Source organism: Hypanus sabinus, unplaced genomic scaffold (genome assembly GCF_030144855.1).
Source record: "Hypanus sabinus isolate sHypSab1 unplaced genomic scaffold, sHypSab1.hap1 scaffold_107, whole genome shotgun sequence".
Lineage (NCBI taxonomy): Eukaryota > Metazoa > Chordata > Chondrichthyes > Myliobatiformes > Dasyatidae > Hypanus > Hypanus sabinus.
Genome location: NW_026779125.1, coordinates 816,917 through 839,679, shown reverse-complemented (window position 1 = coordinate 839,679; position 22,763 = coordinate 816,917). Strand labels below are relative to the sequence as shown.

Genomic DNA, 22,763 nt, shown 5'->3' with positions numbered 1-22,763 from the left:
TCCTTTTTGCTTCCTTGCCCCCTTCTTAAATAGCCGAGTGACATTTGCAATCTTCCTGTCCTCCGGAACCAGACCAGAATCTGTTGACTTTTGAAAGATGATTGCAAATGCCTCCGCAATCTCCACTGCTTCTTCCTTCAGAACATGAGGGTACATTCCATCTGGTCCAGAAGACGTATCTACCCTTAGACTATACTGCTTCCTGAGTACTTTCTCTGTCGTGATTGTGACTGTGCATATTGCTCTTCCCTGACACCCTTGAATGTCCGGTATATTGCAGAAGCTTTCCTCAGTGAAGACTGATGCAAAATACACATTCAGTTTCTAACCATCTCCTTTTCTCCCAGTACAATTTCTCCAGCATCATTTTCTATTGGTCCTATATCTACTCTCACCTGACTTTTACTCTTTATGTACTTTAAAATCTTTCATTATCCTCTTTGATATTATTTGCTACCTCCCTTTCATGGTTCAATTTTTCACTCTTAATGACCTTCTTAGTTTCCTTTTGTAAGCTTTTAAAAACTTCCCAATCCACTTTCTTCCCACTAAGTTTTGTTTCCTTGTATGCCCTCTGCTTTGCTTTTACTTTGGATTTGTCTGCGCTTGTCAGCCATGGTTGCATCCTTTTTCCATTTGAAAATTTCTTTTTCTTTGGAATATATCTTCCTCACTTCTCACATGAACTCCAGCTACTGCTGCTCTGCCGTCCTTCCTGCTAGTGTCCCTTTCCAGTCAACCTTGGCCAGTTCCTCTCTCATGCCACTGTAATTTCCTTTACTCCACTGAAATACTGACACATCGGATTTCGGCTTCTCTTTCTCAAATTTCACAGGAACTCAGTCATGTTGTGATCACTGCCTCCTAAGGGTTCCTTCACTTCCATCTCTCTAATCAACTCTGATTCATTACACAACACCCAATCCAGTACAGATGATCCCCTAGTGGGCTCAACAATAAGCTGTTCTAAAAAGCCATCTCATTTTACCGTAGTTCTGCAGCATCTGTGGGTTTCATTTCAAGGCCTGCCCCCTCATGCTTGCTTCAACAATCACAGCACATGCTCGCTCCTCCTGGACGGACAGCAGTTTCCTTTCCATTTTGTGTTGGGATAGTCTGCGGGGTCGGAATTGGGAGAGGACCCTCGCCCCCACGGGGCAGTGTGCCTGGGGAAGCATCACCAGCACAGGTTGAATTAAATGCAGCACAAGGCAGGGTAAAAGGGTAAATTACAACTTTAATTTCATTATTACAGAAATTAAACTCACAGCATGTGATACAGAGCTTTTTCAGTTTATTTTGGTCAGTAACAGCTCACAAAGGAGTGTTGCATTATTTTTCATTCTCTGATCAATGCCCTTCAGTGAATAGACAACTGACCTCAGGAGCGTGAGGTGGGGTGATTGGGGGGGGGGGGGGGAGGGAAAGGATGTTGTGAACATTGGCTGTAAGGAATGTATTAGACTGAAGAGAAAACTAATGAATATGGGCTTTGCATTTCTGCAAAATCTGTTCAGGATGTTACAAGCATCTTGAAAATGGTGTTTGTGCATTATTCAAAATAAAAAAGAAATTACTGGATATTCGGGGAGACCTCCAGCTTTCCAGGTAACCACATCTACACCAGTACACCAAGCTGCAACTCCTGAGAGAAGTGTTAAGGAACTGGAGCTGCAAATGCTTGATGTCATTTGCCTCATAAGGGATGCTGAGTAAGTTTAAAATAAAATTTACTGGGTTATCTTTAAAATCATCGTCCACTCAAAGCTTCTCATTAAACTTCTAGACCTGACCTCAATAGATCCTTGTGCAATTGGATCCTGGATTTCCTCACTTGCAGACCCCACTCAGTTCAGATTGGCAAAAACATCTCCTCCACAATCTCCATCATCACAGGAGTACCACAGAGATGTGTACTCAGCCCCCAGTCTATTCGCTTTACACCTGTGACTGTGTGGCTAAGTACCATATATAAGTACGTTGTTGACACCACTGTTGTGGGCTGTATCAAAAGGGGTGGTGAACAAGATACTGCACTGACTGAAGCACCCCGAACCAGATCACACTGGAAAGTCCTCCCCAGGAACACTGGGGGTTTTGTAACCCAACACAAGATAAAGGCTCCACTGCCCACTCCATAACGCCAGGCATGTAGCAGGGGACTTCCCCTCACACAACACTGCATTCAGTGATGAAACCTGTTAAGTTTCCTTTGTTGTTCCACTAAAATCATTTGAAACCTCCATTGAACAGCTTTTGAAAACAAGCTCTCACCCACACGTGACGCCATTGCGTTCCCACACTGGGATATAACTTCAGTCTGTGCCCTCATGTGTCTGATGTCACGTGGGTTCCCCACACCAGGATCACATGCCTGGTGCCACATGTGGGATCCCCACCACTGGATCTAACATCAGTCTGCGCCCCCACCTGCCTGGTGTCACGTGTGGGTACCCCACACTGGGATATGATGTCATGTGTGCAATTCCTTACATAACACTGACACTGAGACGGTTGAACTTTACTGGCTGAGGTAACAATTCCCTGACCCACCCACCCCACCTACCATCAACAGAGGAGTTGCACTCTTCCCATTGGTGCAAAGCAATGTCAATCACTGGTTGCACCCAATAGTGGAGATGGGCCAGCCGAGGGGTTGTTAACCCTGCTGATCACATCTCACACTCCCGCTCTGAACTCCCCGTCAAAGCGGAACAAATCTCAAAGTAAATGTCCTGCTTTTTGAATTATTTACATTTTTCTCCGAGGTAAGTTGGGGGTGTTTGTGAAGTATCTCCTGCGGCAGGTTTCTGATGTATCGCTGACAGTTAGGAGAAGACTTCTCAGCCCTTCAGTTGATGCTGGTTCCCCAGGGAAGGAAGGATCCCAGCAGCAGTAAGAGGGAGAGGGAATTAACTGAGAGGATAAATATTGTGTGAGAAGTTGGATAGGATGGAGTCTGAGGTTGTTTGTCCCTTTCTTGAACAAAAGAACAATGCAAACTTCCAATCCTTTGGTACTTCTCCCATCCCTATTGATGATGCAAAGATCATTGCCAGAGGCTCAGCAATCTCCTCCCTCACTTCCCACAGTAGCCTGGGTTATATCTCATCCAGTCCCGGCGGCTTATCAAACTTTCAAAAGGTCCAGCACATCCTCTTTCTTAAATTCTGTGCACTCAAGTGTTTCAGTCCGCTGTAAGTCATCCCCACAACTTCCAAGGTCTCTTTCACTTGTGAATAATGAAGCAAAGTATTCATTATGTACATCAGAATGTTTTAAATGATCGGCTGATTGAGAAACATCTGTTGAAAATGTAGCGGTGAACTCTAACCAAACCAAGTTGCCGTTATTAGCGACCCCACGGATTTGTTATCTTTGCATGGTGTCCCCTCAGCTCCCGTGATGATTGTTACAAATGTCGGTGATATGTATTCGATCCGTTATTAGCAATCAGCAAATGTACAATCTTGAAGCGATGAATCTGAAGTGTAGCCAAGTGTAGGTTCAGCATATTTGAGAGGATAATAACAAAATATATGATATCCATCAGTCCCCAGCTGTGTACTGCATGGAACAAAGCACAAACATGTAACTGATTCCCTTTGCATTTACCACACCCCGAATGATGCGAACAGTTACCATAAAAAAAATCATAAATACACAATACAGATAGGGAACAGATGCACAGGCTCAGCACTGATACCAGGTCTTCCACCTGAAATATTCACATACTGTCTGTCTTGTTGAATAATTCCAGCATTTTGTTTTATTTATCTCAAAAGCTTCTTTTCCCAGCTTGCTGTTTTCGATGTATGGCAGGTCTACATTGTGCTTAACAAGGTGCCATGTAACTATCTGATATTAGCCAGGTGATAAGTTCAAAGAAACCTTGACTGAGTTTAGGTGATAAAAATGGTCTTAAAGTCCTGCAGGAGAAAATGTCGTGGTTCAGGACAAGATGTCATGATGTTATTTGTGACATTGCATTGTTCGAGATGTCAGTGATTCTATGTAGACTCAAAGCATATATTGCCAGAAGCGTCAATCCCAGATGATGTTAAACTGAAAAGAGAAGAATAGATGTTCCACACTGCGGTAACACTTGTCCATTACTCACCACAACACCACCAGTGGTAGGAGGACAAAGTCCATACACTCCATAGTTTTAGTCTGCTGTAAGTCATCCCCACAATTGTCAAGGTCATTCTGTCGAGAATGTAGCGGTGGGATTCAACCAAGCAAATCTGCCATTGTTGGCGCCATCTGCGGATTTGTCATACTTGCAAGACGTGCCCTCAGCTCCAATAATGATTGTTACAAAAGTAGGGCCTATGTATTGGGTACTTTATTAGTAATCAGCAAACATACAATCTCGAAGCGATGAAACTGCACTGTACCCAAGTGTAAGTTCAGTGTATCTGAGTGGATAATAACAACATATATTACGTTCATCAGTCCCCAGCTGTGTACTACAGTGAACAAAGCACAAATATGTAACTGATTCCCTTTGCATTTACTACAACCCCAGTGATGCAACATTACCATAAATGTATCATAAATACACAATGCAGGATGCAATGCTGATAGAGAACAGATACATGGCTCCTACACTCAGGCTCAGCTCTGAAACAGGGTCTTCCATTTGAAATATTAACATGCTCACTGTCTTGTTGAATAATTCCATCATTTTGTTTCATTTATTTTGATGATTAATCCCAACTGGCAGTTTTGGACGTGTGACTTGTCAACATTGTGTTTAACAAGGTGTCATATAACTAACTATCTGATAATAGCCAGGTGATATGCTCAAAGAAATCTTAACCAAGTTTTGGTGCTAATAATGGTCTTGAAATCCTGCAGAAAGAACGATAGTTGTTCAGGGCAAAATGTCACGATGCTATGTGTGACATTGCGTTGTTCAGGTTGTCAGTGTGTTATTCTTTCGATACAAATCATATATTGACATTGGTGTCAATGCCAGGTGATGTTAAAATGAAAGGAGACGGTGAGAATCAGGTGTGACTGAGAAATCTGTATAATCCAGTGACGAGAGGAATAGAAGCCTGATCGTCAGCAGAAATGATTCAGCCCACACTGCTGTAACACTTGTCCATTACTCACCACAGCGCCACCAGTGGTAGGAGGGCCAAAGCAGTGGGTGCTGTCTGCTCAATCTGCCTCACCATTCCATTGACACATCAGTCCCAGTCCAGGACACAAGATTGGTTCCTAAAAGGGAATTGTCTGCAATACAATGAGTAGATACCCTGTAGAATCCTGGTCCAGTATATAGTCCACGGAGAATGTGGAAATGGACATTGTGTGACTGTGGGTAGATCAGGCCATGTTTAGTGTTTGGTGGGTAGACCCAAGATGTTTGGAAGTGTTTGCCTCAGTTTAAAAACAAAACAGCGTTCTCCTTTAAACCCCAATTGATGTTTGACCCTCCTGTTTTTTTTTGTTACAGAGCAGCAAAAACAGATCACAGCTTTCCTCAAAATGGGTCAAGGTGCAAGCAGTGGAGGAGTTCCAGTGGAGTCATCATCGGGAAAGGACACGGGTCTGTTGGCAAATTATTTTGATTTATAACTACTCTACTGATTCTGTGTCTGGGTTTGATTCAATATCGGCAATTCACAAAATGTTTGTGAAAACAAAGCAGAGAGATGAGAGAGATTTAACATCTCACAGTTACACGTGGAAGAGTACACGTGCTCCTCTCCTCTAGCAGATTGTGATGCACATTAAAATATCAATTTAATCCAGAAGAAAGATATTCTGCAGATGCTGAAAGTTTTGGGCAACACAAAGACACACAAAAGATTGGCAGAACTCAGCAGGTCAGGCAGCAACCATGGAGTGGGACAAACATTTGACATTTTGGATCAGAACCACAAGGAATAGAAATTAGTGTGACAATATCTCGAATTTCTGTCCCCTCGTTTCCAGTCCGATGAAGGGCCTTGGCTCGAAACGGTGATTGTTTATTCTCCTCCATAGATGCTGCCTGACCTGCTGAGCGCCCCAGCATTTTGTGAGTTATTCCAGAGATTTTCTGAGGAAGGGGTTGTCCAGGTGGGCAGACAGTAACCCAGAGCAAAGCGGTGGTGATGGACAGTATCGGGAGAGTGATGGTGATGGGTTACTATATTCCCCCAGGAATAAGCAGAGTCCTTTGAAAACAGAGAGTATATTAACAGAGACAAGAAAGAGCAGCCTTCAACAGATGGAACACCCCAGCCCGAGCCCGTTTCAGACCGGGATCTGACAGCACACTGCGCCCCATCCTGCCTGCTGTCACATGTGCATTCCCCACATCTCGTGTGCACTTCTTCATGCCACAGTGTCGCTGAGATGGTTAAGCTTTACGGGCTAAGGCAGGGGTCAGCAACCTTTACCACTGAAAGAGCCACTTGGACCCGTTTCCCACAGAAAAGAAAACACTGGGAGCCGCAAAACCCGTTTGACATTTAAAATGAAATAACACTGCATACAACGTTTTGTTTTGCCTTTATGCTATGTATAAACAAACTATAATGTGTTGCATTTATGAAATTGATGAACTCCTGCAGAGAAAACGAAATTACATTTCTGCATGCAACAAAAACATTTTGACCTCCGAAAAAAAGACGTTGGGTTGAAGGTTACTTTTAAGTAAAATACTCAACGTCTATTTGAGTCCTTCTTGTATTTATGAAAAACGCCAAACTTAAATTTGCCGCCAGCAGCAAACCAAAAATAACGTCAGCCAGCTGTCAACCTGAAAAATAAAAGGACTATTTCACTGAACAATGAAAACATATGAATATACGTAAAATAATAGGCAATTAAAATATTTATCATCCTTGTTCAGGTTGACTCACCTGACAATGCAGTCGTATTCAGTAGGGATGGATCGATGCTTAGGGGAGTGACCGGGAAGGATAATGTGTTTTTTTCCTCTCTGAACTCACAGAAGCGTTTCCCAAACGATGTTTGCAGAATGTAAATACTCCGAATTTATCATGTCGTGACCTTGTTTGAACTCTCTCAAATTGGGGAAGTGAGACAATGTGCCTTTCTGTAAATCTCTGGCAAGCAACGTCAGCTTGCGCTGGAATGCCAAAACATCCTCCAACATGTGCAGGGCTGTACGTCCTTACCCCGTTGAAGAGCTGTGTTCAGCGTGTTCAGGTGCGCTGTAATGTCTACCATGAAGTGTAGCTTTTCCAGCCACTCTGGCTGTTCCAGCTCAGGAAAGGTGAGCCCTTTGCTGCCCAGGAAAGTTTTCACTTCTTCCAGACACGCGACAAAGCGTTTCAGCACCTCCCCTCTGGACAGCCAGCGATAAAAACACGTTGTAGTGGTGTGCTACACGCAGTCAGTAAACTGCAGTCAAAGATAGCTTTATTCGAACTAAACAGCCTTGCTTTTAAGCCTCCCTCAACCCGCCCCCCATGGGCGCGGATGCTGCAAAAGACACGTACTCACAAACCCCCGTAGGCTATCTCCCTTAGCCTGAACGCTGGCTAATTGTGAGCCGGTTCGGATGTGTCAGGAAATGGGTCGCCACAACGTCTTATTTAGATTGTACAAGATCACCATAATCTTCAAATTTAGATTTACATTTCAAAAACTAACAAACTAACATAAAATACATTTTAATTAAATACTGACCATGTAGCGGTGTGCTACACACAGCGCTAAAATTACGACACGGAGTCGGTAACTGCAGTCGAAGGAAAAAACTTTATTCAAAATCTTCAGCCTCACTTTTAAGCCTCCCTCAACCTGCCCCCCATGGCGCAGAGGCTCCAAAGCTCTGTGCTTGCAAACCCCTGTAGGCTATCTAATTGTGAGCCGGTTCGGATGTGCCAGGAAAAGGGTCGCCACAACCAATTATTTCCCAAAACAACAGGGAGCCGCAGCACAGACGTAAAAGAGCCACATGTGGCTCCGGAGCCGCGGGTTGCCGACCCCCGGGCTAAGGAAACAATTACCTGACCCACCTACCCCACCCCACAGTCAACAGAGGAGTTACACTTTTCCCATTGGTGCAAAGCGATGTCAATCACTGGTTACACCCAACAGCAGAGATGGGCCAACCGAGAGGGCATTACCGCCGCTGAGTACATCTCACACTCCTGCTGCGAATGCTTCGTCTAATCAGAACAAACCCCAAACTGTCCCGCTTTTTAAATTATTTCCCTTTCCCTCTGAAGGAAGTTGGGGGGTGTTTATAAAGCACCTCTTGCAGCCAGAGTCTGATGTATTGCTGAGAAGGAGGAGGAGACCGCTTGGCCAATTGTCTTAAAGCTGGCTTCCTGGGGAGGTAGGGAACCCAGCAGAAGGAGGAGGGAGTGGGAATTAACTGTGAGGATAAATATGGTGTGAGGGGATCGATAGGATAGAGTCTGAGAGATTGTTTATCCTGGTCGTGGATAAGGACGCAGGATGGGGGAAGGAGCCCATTGACAGCGGGGAAGAGAAAAGGGGGGCTCGTCTATGGAAACGTGAGAGCCCTAGAAGGTGGCGAGAAGAGATATTCACCTCTTCGGTGGGCAAACTGTGGCAGACTGCATCCTCATATTGTTAGTGACACAGAATTGTATAATTACTGTTCCGTGTGTTATCTGAATGTACTTGCCTGTGATGCTGCCACAAGTCAGTGTTTCTCTGTACCTCTACCTTAGAACAGATCACAACGAAACAATATTAGTCACCATCATCCATGCTGAGTATGAACTATCTACAACTGACCTATGTCGTCTATTGGCAAGCCAATTCTGGATCCACAAAGCAAGGTCTCCTTGGATCCCATCCCTCATTATTTTCTGAATGAGCTTTCCATGGGGAACCTTAACTAACGTCTTACTGAAATCCATATACAGTACTTCCACTGCTCTACCTTCATCAATGTGTTTTGTTGCATCCTCAAAGAATTCGATCAGGTTCTAATGCATGATCGGCCCTTGGCAAAGCCGTGCTGACTATGCCTAAGCAGATCATGTCTCTCTCAATGGACTGAAACCTTGCCTTAGCATCTTCTCCAAAGCTTGCCCACCACTGAAATAAGACTCACTGGTCTATAATTTCCTGAGTTATCTCTACTCCATTTCTTGAACATGAGAGCATCATTTGCAACCTTCCAATCCTCCGGTACTTCTCCACACCTAATTGATGATGCTGTGGCGACCCACTTCCCACTCATCGACGCCACAGCCGATTCCTGCGTCCGAGCGCTGATTGCAAGCTGGCTAGCATGCTTTGGGGTACCGGCCCACATTAGCTCCGACAGAGGTGCCCAGTTTACCTCCAGCTTGTGGTCAGTTGTGGCCAGCCTGTTGGGAACGCAGCTACACCACACAACTGCCTACCACACCACACAACTGCCTACCACACACAGTCAAACGGACTAGTGGTGCATTTCTACCATCACCTGAAGTCACTCGCATGGCCTGCCTAACTGGGTGGCTGAGCTTTCCTTGGTCCGCAGACTGCCCAAAGAGGATCTGCACACCTCGTCGGTTGAGTTGGTGTACGGCGCACGCCTGATTGTCCCAGGAGAGTTCATACCAGCCTCAAGGGGCCAAGAGGATGAACCCGCAGCAGTCCTGTACAGACTACGCGAAAAGTTCAGCAACCTGGCCCCCGTACCGACTTCACAGCACAGACAGACCCCGACCTATGTGCCCAAAGACCTGCAGAACTGTAAGTTTGTATTTGTACGAAGGGATGCAAACCAGTCAGTGCTACAGCGGCCGTACGAGGAGCCATTCAAAGTGATCAACAACAACGGGTCCACGTACGTTCTGGACAATACGGTAAAAGAGGAGGTTTACACAGTGGACTGACTTAAACAGGCCCACGTGGACATGGCGCAGCCGGTCGACATTCAGACACCGCGGCGCAGAGGCAGACTGCCCAAACGGAGTCTGTTCCAGACAGTTTGGGAGGTGTATTTCTGGTTCTGGGGGGGGGGGGTTATGTGGCGACCAACTATCTACACAGATGAACTGGCTCACAAATAACTCGCGCGCGGGAAGAGACTTTTGTAATGCATCTCTGACGTCATATCTGCCCGGAGAGGGCGGGAACAGTACTGAGTAAAAGCCAGTGCCACGAAGTTTGAGTAAACTAGCCTCGAGTGCTGCTTATTGACTGAGTGTCATTATTCCCAGCTCTGTGTGTAGCACATCGCTACAATGCAAAGGTCATCTTCAGAGGCTCAGCAATCTCCTTACTCGATTTCTACAGTAGCATGGAGTATATCTGATTCAGTCCCGGCGACTTATCTCACTTAATACCTCTTTAAAGGTCCAGCACATGCTCTTTCTTATAGTCCATACAGTGCGTTTCAGTCTGCGGTACGTCATCCCCACAATTGCCAAGGTCCTTTTCACTGGTGAATACTGAAGCAAAATACTCAGAATATTTCAATAATCGGCAGGTTGTGAAACATCTGTGAGAAGGTAGTGGTGAAACTTAACCAAGCTAATTTGTCATTGCTGGCCACCCCCCGTGGATTTGTTGTACTTGCCTGTCGCACCCTCAGCTCCAATGTATTTTATTAAGGTCCTTTACTAGCAATCAGCAAACATACAATCGTGTGGCCATGAAACTGAACTGTACCCAAGTGTAAGTTTATCGTATTTGAGTGGATAATAACAAGATACATTGCATCCGTCTGTCCCCAGCTGTGTACTCCACTGAACAAAGCACAAATGTGTAACTGATTCCCCTTGCATTTACCACACCGTCACTGATGTGACTCGTGACCATAAAAAAGCATCATAAATACAAAACACAGAATACAGTGCTGATAGAGAACAGTTACATGGCTCCTACACTCAGACTCAGCTCTGATACAGTTTCTTCCACCCGAAATATTAACATACTCTCGTCTTGTTGATTAATTCTATTTTTTTTTCTTTTAGTTATATTGACGATTTTTCCCAACTGGCTGTGTTGGAAGTATGGAATGTCAACATTGTGTTTAACAAGGTGTCATGTTACTAACTATCTGATAATAGCCAGGTTATATGCTCAAAGAAATCTTAACCGAGTTTTGGTTTTGGACTTAAATTCCTGCAGGAAAAACTATAGTGGTTCATGGCAAGATGTCAGGATGCTATGTGTGACATTGCATTGTTCAGTTTGTCAGAGTGTTTGTCTCTTGATGCAATAGGTGTCAATGCCAGGTGATGTTAAACTGAAAGGAGACGGTGAGAATCAGGTGTGCCTGAGAAATCTGTATAATCCAGTGACGAGAGGAATAGAAGTCTCATCATCAGCAGAAATGATTTAGCCCACACTGCTGTAACAGTTGTCCATAACACCACCCATGGTAGGAGGACCAAATCAGCAGGTGCTTTCTGCTCAATCTGCCTTGCCATTCCATTGACACATCATTCCCAGTCCAGGACACAGGATTGGTTCCTTAAAGGGAATTGCCTGCAATATAGTGAGTAGATACCCTGCAGAATCCCGGCACAGTGTACAATCCATGGATAGTGTGGAAATGGACATTGTGTGACTGTGGGTGCACCAGGCAATGTCACGGCTTCAGTGGACAAGCCCAATATGTTTGGAAGTGTTTGCCTCAGTTTAAAAACAAAATGGTGTTCTCCTTTAAACCCCAGTGAATGTTTGACCCTCCCTTTTGTTTGTTACAGAGCTGCCAAAACTGATCACACCTGTGCTCAAAATGGGTCAAGGTGCCAGCAGTGGAGGAGTTCCAGTGATGTCAACATCGGGAAAGGATACAGGTATGCTGGCGAGTTATTTTAATTTATAAATACTCTGCTCATTCTGTGTCTGGGTTTAATTCAATATCGGCAATTCACAAAATATTGGTGAAAACTGAACAGAGAGTTGAGAGAGAGTTGACATCTCTGGGGGAAACACAGTCACACGTGCAAGCAGTGCAGTTACCGTCTGCTCCTGCTGCTCTAACGTATCGTGATGCACATTAAAATAGCAAGTTACTCCAGAAGACAAGACATTCTGCAGATTCTGAAAGTTTTGGGCAACACAAAGGCACACAAAAGATTTGCAGAACTCAGCAGGTCAGGCAGCATCCATGGAAAGGAATAATCATTTGACATTTTGGATCAGAACCATAAGGAATAGAAATTAGTGTGACAATATCTCGAATTTCTGTCCCCTCATTTCCAGTCCGATGAAGGTCCTTGGCCCAAAACATTGATTGTTTATTCTTCTTCATAGATGCTGCCTGAGATGCTGTGTACTTCCAGCATTTTGTGAGAAATCCCAGAGATTTGCCAAGGAAGGGGTTGACCAGGCAGGCAGACAGTAACCTAGAGCAAAACGGTGGTGATGGACAGTACCAGGACAGTGTTGGTGATGGGTTACTATATTATCTGGAGTTTGCACAGTCCTTTCAAAACAGAGAGGTATATTCCTGGGGATAAAATAAGAGCAGTCTTCAACAGATGGAACTACATAAAGTGCACAAAACTGTGCATGGCAGTACAATAAGTAATTAACAATTCAACCCCAGGAGACTGATACTCTGTGTGCACTCCATCGATGCCTCTCATGATTTTGTATACCTGTGTCAGGGCTCCATTCAGCTTCTGATGTTCCAGAGAAAATTTTATCCAGTTCTTCATGATAGCACATGCCCTCTAAACCAGGCAGCATCCTGGTAAACCTCTTTTGTTCCCTCTCTAAAGCCTCAACATCCCTCCGGTAGTGGTGTGATCGGAATGGTATGTAATTGTAATTTGCGTAGGGTGGTTAAGTTGTTGAACCCCCAAGGATCTGACCAGGTAAATGTTCACACTGTGACAGAGAACACAGTGAGACGCAGGGAAACGTGTTTGCTAGAGGGAGAGTTTTCACAGGACATTTTGAGGAAAGAGGCAGAGAGCTGGCGAGTTTGAGGAAAGTGGTCACACTGCTCTGGGGCCTGCAACTACAGATCCCCACCGGAGTCTGTGTGGAGAAGGGGCGATCTGGAGAATGGAAAAAAAAAACTTATATTTCTTCACAACAAATAGTGAAAACCTTCCCTTGCCAGCCACTGCCCCTCCTGAACAGCCTCATCCTGAACCATCTTCCAAACTCCCCCCGTTCCTGCAGATTATCTTTTCTCAGAGTTGGGCATCCACTGAAGTTCCAGTCACAGAACAGTAATAATAGCGTCACTTTAATTAGAAAAGCAGGTAACATCACAACTGGTCTGTTCAACCACAGAGCAGCAGATGAACCCTCTGTGTTCACATCTGCACTCCCTAGTGCAAACACTGCTACAGTGTCAGAGAGGGTGAGACTGGGGACATATTCCTCAGCTCAGTCCACAGAAGCTGAGATTCCTGTCTGCCGGTGTTGTGTGATGGACACTGTGGAAGGGTGAGAGATGGAAATTAGGCCCCAGAAACCGAGAGTTGTGGGATCACGGCAAGGAAGGTGCAAAGAACTGAACATATCTATAAATTAGTTAAATTGTGACTGTCTGGATGGGAAGCTCACTACATCCATAAGCCCATCATGCCTGTGAAAATGGAGCCCGGGGCAGTGCATGGGCTCAAGAGATTGTAAGACATCATCATCGCAGACTGAGTTGGATCACTCAACTGCTCATTAAACAGAGGAGAGAGCGTAGGAAAGACAAATATCACAAAACTTATTAATATTGCATCAGACCATGATTTGTCTGAATAGTCGAAGCTCTTAACATAAATATAGGGAATCTCGGCCAGAACCCTGGTTCAGTCTCTCTCAATTACAGGAACAAATCCCAAAGATGATAATTTAAATTTGGCACCAGAGATAGACCAATCAGGAAGTTTACAAACAACATACGTCTCTGAGACCTCTGTTAATGCTGTTCCAGTCCACATCCAGTCAATGAAATCCCTCAGTGTTCCTGAACACAGGTTAAGTAAATCGCTACAAGCTTGTTTCTCATTGTCCATCATCTGGTTTACAGAGGGAACCCACCCGACAGTGAAATTCCCAACCCATTTCTGAATATGAAACAGATACAGTCCCTGATTATTGAACAGCATCACTTCTACCACTGTCACATTCTCTAAAGTAAATATGTCCAGAATCAATGTTTTCCTACGCTCCCTATCACAGCCAAATACATTGAATGGAGACTCCACACACCCCTGACAGGGTCCTGACACATTGTGAGACCCCACACATCCCTGACAGGGTCCTGATACACTGTGAGACCCCACACACCCCTGACAGGGTCCTGACATACTGTGAGACCCCACACACCCCTGACAGGGTCGTGACACACTGTGAGACCCCACACATCCCTGACAGGGTCCTGACTCACTGTGAGACCCCACACACCCCTGACAGGGTCCTGACTCACTGTGAGACCCCACATGCACCTGGCAGGATCCTGACACACTGTGAGACCCCACACACCCCTGACAGGGTCCTGAAACACTGTGAGGTGAGAAAATCTGTAGAATCGGGAATTCTAAACACCACACACAAAATGCTTGAGGAACTCAGCAGCCAGACGTCAGCTATGGTAAAGAGTAAAGTGTTGACATTTTGCGAAGGGTCTCGGACCGTGACATCAATTGTATACACATTTCCATAGTTGCTGCCTGAACTGTTGAATTCTTACAGCAGTTTGTGTATGTCGCTACTCATGGTTGGATTTATAATATCCAGTGTATCAAATATTTCTTTACACCCCTAACTCCACGTGAGACCACTTTCAACCAATTAAATTCCTTGGGGTCATATCCATGTTCCTCAGTGCACTACTCACTGCTCTGTCTTTTGCAGTGAAATTCCTTCTCTGACCTGTCCTTCCAAATTGTAACACATTATTGTGTCCATTTCGTATTTCGGATTCTGGTTGGCGACGTGCTGCACAGAAACCCCGTCTTTAGGATCCAGAGAGAAATTTGTGGTGCATTAGGTGTTCGATAATGTCTTTAATTTTCCCCATTTCCCTTCACAGGTGTGAGAGTGATCACTGAGCTCCTGGCAATCTGTGACAATTTCCAGCTGCTGCAGTTGACGGACTTCTACCGGGACAGGCTGGAGCAGGCGATGGAAGGAGGGGTGCACGGAGTGAGCCTGGCGTTAACGGCCGAGAATCAGTTCAGCGGAGAGGAACATCGGGTGAGTGGGAGGGAGAATGGGTTTGAATTTTCACACATTACCGGACTGATGGGTGTTGGAACTCTGATTCATCGGAATATCAAAGCATAAAGACAAATCACAAAAAAGTATATATAATTCTTAAAAATGTGAATCTCAACCAATGATTGAAAAAGTTGTAAATACCCCTGTTGGTGGCTCAATGTTCAGAGCGAGGCGAGTAGGCAACATTTCTATGATGTTGCAATAAACGAGTTTAAATGGAAATACGGTAGGAATTTTTATTTCATGAAGACTGTACAGTGTGACGGCAGAATGTCAGTGAGAACTGGGGCATTATCAGTGGATGCCACAGGAGCTCGAGTGTGCTCTGTTCTGGGTGAAGATGATTGTGTTACAATCTGTAATTGCAAGGCTTATTGAGAAAGTAAGGAAGCATGGGATCCAAGGGGACATTGCTTTGTGAATCCATAACTGGCTTGCTCACAGAAGACAAAGAGTGGTTGTAGACGGGTCATATTCTGCATGGAGGTTGGTGACTCAGGGATCTGTTTTGGGACCCTTACTCTTCGTGATTTTTATAAATGACCTGGACGAGGAAGTGGAGGGATGGGTTACTAAGTTTGTTGATGACAAAATGGTTGGAGGTGTTGTGGATAGTGTGGAGGACTGTCAGAGGTTACGGCAGGACATTGATAGAATGCAAAACTGGATTGAGAAGTAGCAGATGGAGTTCAACCCAGAAAAGTGTGAAGTGGTTCATTTTGGTAGGTCAAATATGATGGCAAAATATAGTATGAATGGTAAGACTCTTGGCACTGTGCAGGATCAGAGGGATCTTGGTGTCCAAGACCTTAGGATGCTTAAAGCAGCTGCACAGGTTGACTCTGTGGTTCAGAAGACGCACGGTGTATTGGCCTTCATCAATCGTGGAATTGAATTTAGGAGCCGACAGGTGATGTTGCAGCTGTACAGGACTCTGGTCAAACCCCACTTGGAGTACTGTGCTCAGTTCTGGTCACCTCACTACAGGAAGGATGTGGTTGCTATAGAAAGGGTGCAGAGGAGATTTACAAGGATGTTGCCTGGATCGGGGGGCATGTCTTATGGGGATAGGTTGAGTGAACTCGGCCCTTTCTCCTTTGAGTGACAGAGGATGAGAGGTGACCTGATAGAGATGTATAAGATGATCAGAGGCATTGATCATGTGGATAGTCACAGGCTGAAATGGTTGCCACAAGAGGACACAGGTTTAAGGTGCTGGGGGTGGGGGGTAGCTATAGAGGAGATGTCAGGAGTGTTTTTCACTCAGAGGGCTATAGGTAAGCCTAGTAATTTCTAAGGTAGGGACATGTTCGGCACAACTTTGTGGGCCAAAGAGCCTGTATTATGCTGTAGGTTTTCTATGTTTCTATGCAAACAGTGAGAATCGGGCAATACTGCCATGTTGTGATGTGTAATCACTGAATAAACCTCCACTGGAAAAGGCAAAGGAAAGGCATCAGGTGTCAGCCGGTAATCCGCTGTCATGTTGGACCCTGGCGGACTGAGGAGATGAATCACATCATCTTTTCTGCAACTTCCCAGAGACTGCTCCCGCTGATACAAAAACCCTCCTGACTTCTTTCCTCATCTGTGATCGTTTTTTTTTCTGATTTCTGTTACACTGTCAAATCCGGTGAGGAATTATTTATGGATTTGGAGCCTCGTCAATGAAGCGGGTACAGACCAGGCAGGATCTCATTCACTGGTGGACCAGCTTCATGGTGAATATCCCTCCATGTGCTCTGCACTCAGAATGTCCAGTCCATGTCCCGACAGGATCAGCACCCGTCCGGGTGACTGCTTAGTGTGATCCCGTTACAGAGCACATCATTTATTTCTCATTCCCTGTGTGAATCTGTCAGTCCCCAATATGTTCACTGTTACTCTTCACAGAAAATCTCTGATCTCGCTGATAAGGGAGAGCGGGCGGACAGTTCTAAACTCCTCCTGAGCCTGGTGATGGAGAAAGGCTCCCGCACCCCAAGGGTGATGTGGGAAACCTTTGTCAAAATGCGGATTGGTGTTCCAGATTTGGACAAAGTACTGAAGGAAATCCAGATGTATGGTGAGATAATATCTGAGATTAATTTAAATTTAGATCGCAACACAGCACACTTTACAAAAATGATTTCCTTAATTTGTTTAAATTCAAACAAGTTGTGATCCTTCCCATCGACCCATTCCCACTCAACTTTTACTGAGGTTTCTCAGTGAGCTGAACAGTAAGTGAACATACATTGAACATTGAAGAGTATAACACAGGAATCCGCCATTAGGCAAATAATATTGTGCCGAAACAGCTATGAAATAAATCAAACAAGCCTGAACTCTAATCTCCCCTTCCTACACCATGTCCATATGCCTCCATCTTCCTTGCATCCATGTGCCTATCAAAACATCTCTGAAAAACTTCTAATAATTTGCCTCTACCACCTTACCAGACAGTACGTTCCAGGCAGCCACCACTTTGTCATTTATAAAAAAAACTATCCCTCATGTCCCCCTTCATTCTATACCCCCTCAGCTTCAATATATGCCCTCCAGTAATAGATACTTAAACTGTAGGAAATCGATTCTCTCTGTCCACTCTATCTATGCCTCTCATAATCTTGTAAACCTGTGTCAGAGCCCCCCCCCCCCCCCCAGCCTCTGATGATCCAGAGAAAGCAATACAATTTTATCCAGTCCCTCATGATAGCACATGGCCTGTAAACCAGGCTGCATTCTGATAAACCTCTTCTGCTCCCTCTCTAAAGCCTCAACATCCCTCCGGTAGTGGGGCGATCAGAACGGTACGCAATGGCCCAGATGAGGCTGAAGCAGAGTTCTTCAAGTTGAACCTCGACCTCTGTTTCCACGGTTGTAATTTGTCTCAGGTAATGTTAGGAATCTCATAACATTCAAACTGTCTCGGTTTATCGCTGCCTGTCAGGTTCTGAGGCACCATTTGCCCATTGAAGGCAAGTTTCTGAAGTTGGTAAACACAGGTGTAATTACTGAGAACTGAATGCCTCCAAAGCTGATCCAAGTTGGAACTGCACGGAATACTCCGAATTAAACATCGCGAACAACCCATTTGACTCCAACATGACATGCCAATTTCTCTGCTCAACAGAGACGCCAAAATCTGCAGATTCCGGTAATCTAAGCAATGCACGCAAAATGCTGGAGGATCTCAGCAGGTCAGTCAGCAGCTATGGGAATCAACGTTTCGGGAAGCGTCCCGGCCGCCAACGTCGGCTCTATACACGTTTCCTTAGTTGCTGACTGACTGCAGAATTTCTTCAGCATTTTGTGTGTCTATCCTCAACAGTTAGATTTATAACATCTGGTGTATCAGAGCTTTCTTTACAACCCTATCTCCACATGACCCTACTTTCAATTAATTAAATGCTTTGAGTTGTATCTAGTTTCTTCAGTGCACTCTTCAGAGTCCTTTCTTTTGCTGTGTAATTCCATCCCTGACCTGTCCTTTCAAACAGTAACACATTAGTGCGTCTATTTCAGATTGTGTTTCATCACTTGCTGCACAGAATTCCCGTCTTTAGGCTCCAGAGAGAAATTTGCTCACCAATAGGTGTTTGGTATTGTCTTTAATTTTCTGCATTCTCTGTCACAGGTCCGGGCTCAGTGATCACTGAGCTCCTGGCAAGCTGGGACGATTCCCAGCTGCTGCAGTTGACGGACTTCTACCGGGACAGGCTGGAGCAGGCGATGGAAGGAGGGGTGCACGGAGTGAGCCTGGCGTTAACGGCCGAGAATCAGTTCAGCGGAGAGGAACATCGGGTGAGTGGGAGGGAGAATGGGTTTGAATTTTCACACGTCACAGGACTGATGGGTGTCAGATCTCGCAATCATCGGATAATAAAGCATAAAAATATTTCACAAATAAATGTATATAATTCATAAAACTGTGAATCAGAAGCAATGATTGAAAGAGGTGTAAATATCCCAGTGGCAGCTGAATGTTCAGAGTGAGAGGAGCGGGTAACAATTGAACGAGGTTGCAATACATGAATTTAAATGGAAATAGAAACATAGAAAACATCGAAAACCAAACGTTGCTGGCAGCCCATTCCACGCACTCACCACTCTCTGCATAAAAAAAAACTTACCCCTGATATGTCCTCTGTACCTACTCCCCAGCACCTTTAACCTGTGCGCTCTTGTGGCAACTATTTCAGCCCTGGGATAAAGCCTCTGATTATCCAGATGATCGATGCCTCTCTTCATCTTATACAGCTCCATAAGGTCACCTCTCATCCTCCGTCACTCCATGGAGAAAAGGCCGTTCACTCAACCTATTCTCATGAGGCATGCTCCCCAATCCAGGAAACATCCTTGTATATCTCCTCTGCACCATTTCAACGGCTTCCACATCCTTCCTGTAGTGAGGTGACTAGAACTGAGCACGGTACTCCAAGTGTGGTCTGACCAGGGTCCTATAAAGCTGCAACATTACCTCTCGGCTCCTAAATTCAATTCCATGATTGATGAAGGTCAATGCACTATGTGCCTCCTTAACCACAGAGTCAACCTGCGCAGATAATTTGAGCTTCCTATGGAATCGGACCCCAAGATCGCTCTGATCCTCCACACTGCCAAGAGTCTTATCATTAATACATATTCTGTCATCATATTTCACCTAACAAAATGAAACACTTCATACTTATCTGGGTTGAACTCCATCTGCCACTTCTCAGACCAGTTTTGCATCCTATCAATGTCCCGCTGTAACCTCTGACAGCCCTCCACACTATCCACAACACCCCCAACTTTGGTGTCATCAAATATAGTAGGAACTTTTATTTTGGGAAGAACATGCAGCGTGACAGCAGGATGGCTGTGAGAACCTGGGTATCATCAGTGGGTGCCACAGGAGCTCGAGTGTGTTCTGTTCTGGGTGGAAATGATTGTGTTACAATCTGTAACTGCAAATAGTGTCGATTGGGGAATACTGCCATGTTGTAATGTGTAATCACTGAATAAAGCTCCACTGGAAAAGGCAAAGGAAAGGCATCAGGTGTCAGCTGGTAATCCGCTGTCATGTTGGACACTGGCGGACTGAGGAGATGAATCACATCATCTTCTCTGCAACTTCTCCTGTGACTGCTCACTCTGTTATAAAAACCCTCCTGACTTCTTTCCTCATCTGTCATCGTCATTTTCTGATTTTGTTTTACACGGTCAAATCCGGTGAGGAATTATTTCTGGATTTGGAGCCACGTCAATGAAGCGGTCACAGACCAGCCAGGATCTCATTGACTGGTGGACCAGGTTCACAGTGAATGTCCCTCCGTGTGCTCTGCACTCACAATGTACAGTCCATGTCCAGACAGGATCAGCACCCATCCGGGTGACTGCTCAGTGTGATCCCATTACAGAGCGCATCATTTCCTTCTCATTCTCTGTGAGAATCTGTCAGTCCCCAATATGTTCACCGTTACTCTTCACAGAAAATCTCTGATCTCGATGATGAGGGAAAGTGGGCGGACAGTTCTAAACTCCTCCTGAGCCTGGTGATGGAGAAAGGCTCCCGCGCCCGGAGGGTGATGTGGGAAACCTTTGTGAAAATGCGGATTGGTGTCCCAAAGTTTGACAAAATACTGAAGGAAATACAGATATATGGTGAGATTATTTCAGAGATTTTTTTAATTTGGATCGCAGCACAGCACACTTCAAAACTTTACAAAAATCATTTCCTCAATTTGTTTAAATTCAAACAGGTTGTGATTCTTCCCATCGACCAATTCCCGCTCAACTTTTACTAAAGGTTCTCAGTGAGCTGAAAGGTAAGTGAACATGCATTGAACATTGAAGAGTATAACGCAGGAACAGGCCATTAGGCAAATAATATTGTGCCGAAACAGCTAAGAAATAAATCAAACAAACACAGCCAAACTCTAATCTCTCCTTCCTACTCCATGTCCACATGCCTCCATCTTCCTTACATCCATGTGACTGTCCAAAAGTCCCTTAAAAGCTTCTAATAATTTGCCTCTACAACCTTACCAGACAGCCACGACTCTCTGATTTAAAAAATAAGCTATCCCTCACATCCTCCTTCATTCTACACCCTCTCACCTTAAATATATTCTCTCTGGTAACAGACATTTCAACTGCCGGAAACCGATTCTCTCTGTCCACTCTATCTATGCCTCTCGTAATCTTGTAAACCTGTGTCAGAGCTCCTTTCAGCTTCCGATGAACCAGGGAAAATCTAATTTTATCCAGCCTCTCAAGACAGCACATGCCTTCTGAACCAGGCAGCATCCCAGTAATCATCTTCTGCTCCCTCTCTAGAGCCTCAACATCCCTCCGGCAGTGGGGTGATCGGAACGGTACGCAATGGCCCAGATGAGACTGAGGCAGAGTTCATAAAGTTGAAATTTGACCTCTGTTTCCACCAACGGTTGTAATTTGCGTAGGGCGGTTCAGTTTGTTGAGCCACGAGGATCTGACCAGGTAAATACTGGCACTGTGACAGAGATCACAACTGGTCTGTTCAACCACAGAGCAGCAGATGAACCCCGCTGTGTTCACATCTACACTCCCGAGTGCAAACACTGCTACAGTGTTAGAGAGGGTGAGACTGGGGGACATATTCCTCAGCTCAGTCCACAGAAACTGAAATTCATGTCTGCCGGTGTTGTGTGATGGACACTGTCGAAGGATGAAAGATGGGAATTAAGACAGGGAAACCGAGGGTTGTGGGATCTCGGCAAGGAAGGTGCAAAGGACTGAAAATATCTTCAAAAGATATTGCAGTTAAATTGTGTCCGTCTGGATGGGAGCTCACTACATCCATAAGCCCATCATGTCTGTGAAAATGGAGCCCGGGGCAGTGCATAGGCTCAAGAGATTGTAAGGCTTCATCATTGCAGACTTAGTTGGATCACTCAACTGCACATTTAACAGAGGAGAGAGTGAAGGAAAGACAAATATCACAAGACGTATTAATATTGCATCAGCCCATGTTTTATCTGATTATTTGAAGCTCTTATCATAAATATAAGGAAACTCGGCCAGAACCTTGGTTCAGTCTCTCTCAATTACAGGAACAAATCCCAAAGATGATAATTTAAATTTGGTACCAGAGATAGACCAACAGGAAGTTTACAAACTACACACGTCTCTGAGACCTCTGTTAATGATGTTCCAGTCCACATCTGGTCAATGAAATCCCTCAGTGTCCCTGAACACGGGTTTAGTAAATCACTACAAGCTTGTTCCTCATTGTCAATAGACAATAGGTGCAGATGTAGACCATTCGGCCCCTCGAGTCTGCACCGCCATTCTGAGATCATGGCTGATCATTCACTATCAATACCCAGTCCCTGCCTTGTCCCCATATCCCTTGATTCCCCTATCCATCAGATATCTATCTAGCTCCTTCTTGAAAGCATCCAGAGAATTGGCCTCCACCATCTTCCGAGGCAGTGCATTCCACACCTCCACAACTCTCTGGGAGAAGAAGCTCTTCCTCAACTCTGTTTTAAATAACTGACCTCTTATTCTCAATCCATGCCCTCTGGTACTGGACTCTCCCAACATCTGGAACATATTTCCTGCCTCAATCCTATCAAATCCTTTAATTATCTTAAACGTTTCAATCAGATCCCCTCTCAATT

The 22,763-nt window shown here is 44.9% G+C and overlaps 1 protein-coding gene across 4 annotated transcripts in view; it reads left to right on the top strand.

Annotated features, from left to right (window-relative positions):
- Positions 1-22,763, top strand: part of LOC132386223 (NACHT, LRR and PYD domains-containing protein 3-like) — a 45,453-nt gene that overhangs the window by 8,051 nt on the left and 14,639 nt on the right. For all 4 annotated transcript variants that reach the window (XM_059958503.1, XM_059958505.1, XM_059958504.1 and 1 more), the window contains 7 exons: positions 5,471-5,563; positions 11,658-11,750; positions 14,945-15,108; positions 17,026-17,197; positions 18,752-18,918; positions 20,589-20,760; positions 20,859-20,924. In XM_059958503.1, coding sequence (XP_059814486.1) covers positions 5,503-5,563; positions 11,658-11,750; positions 14,945-15,108; positions 17,026-17,197; positions 18,752-18,918; positions 20,589-20,760; positions 20,859-20,924 — 895 coding nt within the window. In that variant the 5' untranslated portion in view covers positions 5,471-5,502. The remainder of the gene's footprint in view (positions 1-5,470; positions 5,564-11,657; positions 11,751-14,944; positions 15,109-17,025; positions 17,198-18,751; positions 18,919-20,588; positions 20,761-20,858; positions 20,925-22,763) is intronic.